Source organism: Clupea harengus, chromosome 7 (assembly GCF_900700415.2).
Source record: "Clupea harengus chromosome 7, Ch_v2.0.2, whole genome shotgun sequence".
Taxonomy (NCBI): domain Eukaryota; kingdom Metazoa; phylum Chordata; class Actinopteri; order Clupeiformes; family Clupeidae; genus Clupea; species Clupea harengus.
Window position 1 is genome coordinate 19,318,422 of NC_045158.1, and position 2,500 is coordinate 19,320,921.

The window sequence follows — 2,500 nt, forward strand, 5'->3', positions numbered from 1 at the left end:
CATTGGACTGAGAGCAGTGCTTGAGTGGGGCATTGGACTGAGGGCAGTGCTTCAGTGGGGATTGTTGCTCTCTGAGTGGAGCCATGTGAGGAGCATTCCTGGAGTCTGGCTGAACACAATTTAACCATAAAATAACAACATCAAAGTCATTTTGGTGGTACACTGACTTGTGAAACGGAGAATGACGCCTGTGCCACTGCCACAGCACGCCAGGTACGCCTGGTATTGCACCATGTAACTTTGGTGGACACAGCTCGCGAGAACTATATAATGCTTTATGGCACCACCTCATGCAACAACAACTAAACGCATCTGCTAGCTATAAGAAGAAGCTAGCGCAGTATTCTCTGTATGGATGTCATGGCAGAAGCCACCAAAAAAAACGAGGAAGACGTTGTCAGAGGAAGCAAGGAAGAGAAAAAGAGATAGTAACCAAGCAAGAGACTGAACAGAGTCCGTTTTTACTTGTTAGCGAGAGCTAAAAGAGACAGAAGGAAGCAAGTCAGATGCCAAGCTGGCCTTCATGTTAGCGTTCATCTCCCGTGTCACAATAAATAAAACTATGCACAGTCATATTCGCTGTCCTTCAGCTTGTCAACAAAAACACGTGTACCACTGTCCATTAGGGGGTCTCAAAGTACATTTGTATCTATGACAGTAGTGTAACAGTGAACTACACTCCGCAACTTAAGGGGGGGCTCAGTAGCAAAAAATACCAGTTCTTCTGAGGGTCTTGGGAATAATTATGAAGTAAGTTATAAGTCATCATCTTTATCAATATTATTTTCATCATTATCACTACCATGTCAGCATAACAACAACATCCTCAGCACCATCACCAGTCTTACGATCACCATGAATAACAGTTTCACCATCATCACCACCATCACAATGGTCGTCATGACGAAGGCTTCTGTGGGAGTCTCACCTCGTCATCCTTGTACCAGGAGAGGTTCTCTGCAGTCAGAGTAAACCAGTACTCTTTGGCCCCGCCCTTCATGATGCTAATGTTGTTGATGGTCAGCCAGCCCTTCCTGATCACCTGAAAGCAAATGGCATGGCACAAGTGAGAACACACATACACACACACACAACCAAATCAGGTGAGAACACACACACACACACACACACACACACATACATAAATACATGCACACACTCACACACACAACCAACTCGGGTAAGAACACACACACATATATGTGTGTGCGTGAGAGAGTGTGCGTGTGTGTGTATTTGTTTGAGACTGAAATGAGGGGGGTGATGTGTAATAACGTGGAGTGTACTTGTTAATAAGGTGGAGTGTACTTGTGTTTGATGGGGTCAAACTGTGCTTGAGGGCTGTGAGGTGAAAGAGTGTGTAGAACCTCATAAAAAAGAGTGAGTGTGTGTGGGGATAAAGCCTAGCTGTTTACATAAAGCGTGTGGGAAAGGATCTAGTGGCAGTGTGTGTGGTGGCGGGCTGTGTAATGAAGCCAAACAATGTGTGTGTGTGAGATGCATCAGAGTCATGTGTGTATATTTAATGAGGTGTGTGTGTGTGTGTGTGTGTGTGTGTGTGTGTGTGTGTGTGTGTGTATGTGTGTGATGCAGCATGGTCGTTCACATAAAACCGCTGTGCGCACACTTACCATTATCTCATCCTGCTGCAGGGTTGTCATGGCAACAGGTAGAGGGATAGAGGGAGAGCAGAGGAGGAGGCAATTAGAGATGGAGAGAGAACAGAGAACCGCAGGACAACTACAGAGATGTGACATGACTGACATGGTACCGACTATAGAACACACACTACACACACCTGACTACAGATAGCAGAACACACACTACACACATCTGACTACAGATAGCAGAACACACACTACACACATCTGACTACTACAGATAGCAGAACACACACTACAATCATGACGAAAGACAACAGAATTAAAGACATATTCAGAACATTAAATATGCATAAATATGTACACAATATACCATACTCCCGACCTCAAACACAATGACATATCTGACTGGAGGGTCTGACTACATACAAAAACCTACAAACTACAAAACTCAGATTACAGAACAGGAGCTAGACTAAAAACCTGACTGCAAACTACAGCCCACATTTAGGCATCTGAGTATAGACTATAGACTGATTTTGGGCTTCAGACCACACACATATCTACGGACCACAGACTTGACTGTTGTCTATATGTTCACAAGTGTCTGTGCTGGTCTGTGCTGGTCTGTGCTGATCTGTGCTATTCTGTGGTGGTCTGTGCTGGTCTGTGGCTCTGCGTTTAACGAGAGGAATGTGAGCACCGGTTATGAAGGTGTCTGGGGAGGACTGTGCTGAGGTGGACCTAAAAATGCATCTGAGCTGTGGTCTGTGTCCATGGGAATACACCGTTATCTACAGTATGTATGTGCAAATACACTGTGACATATGCATGCTGGAATACACCGTGGTCTATATATGCAGGAATACACTGTGATCTGTGTGTGTGGAATTACACTG

The 2,500-nt window shown here is 44.8% G+C and overlaps 1 protein-coding gene across 2 annotated transcripts in view; it reads right to left on the reverse strand.

Annotated features, from left to right (window-relative positions):
- Positions 1–2,500, reverse strand: part of dnm1b (dynamin 1b) — a 22,010-nt gene that overhangs the window by 6,468 nt on the left and 13,042 nt on the right. Inside the window, exons 14-15 of one of the 2 annotated variants that reach the window (XM_012840216.3) lie at positions 1,632–1,643; positions 929–1,042 (exon numbers count right to left, since the gene is read on the reverse strand). In XM_012840216.3, the coding sequence (XP_012695670.3) occupies positions 929–1,042; positions 1,632–1,643 (126 nt within the window). Of the gene's footprint in view, positions 1–928; positions 1,043–1,631; positions 1,647–2,500 lie in introns of both variants that reach the window. The other variant, XM_042708292.1, reaches the window with a different exon arrangement.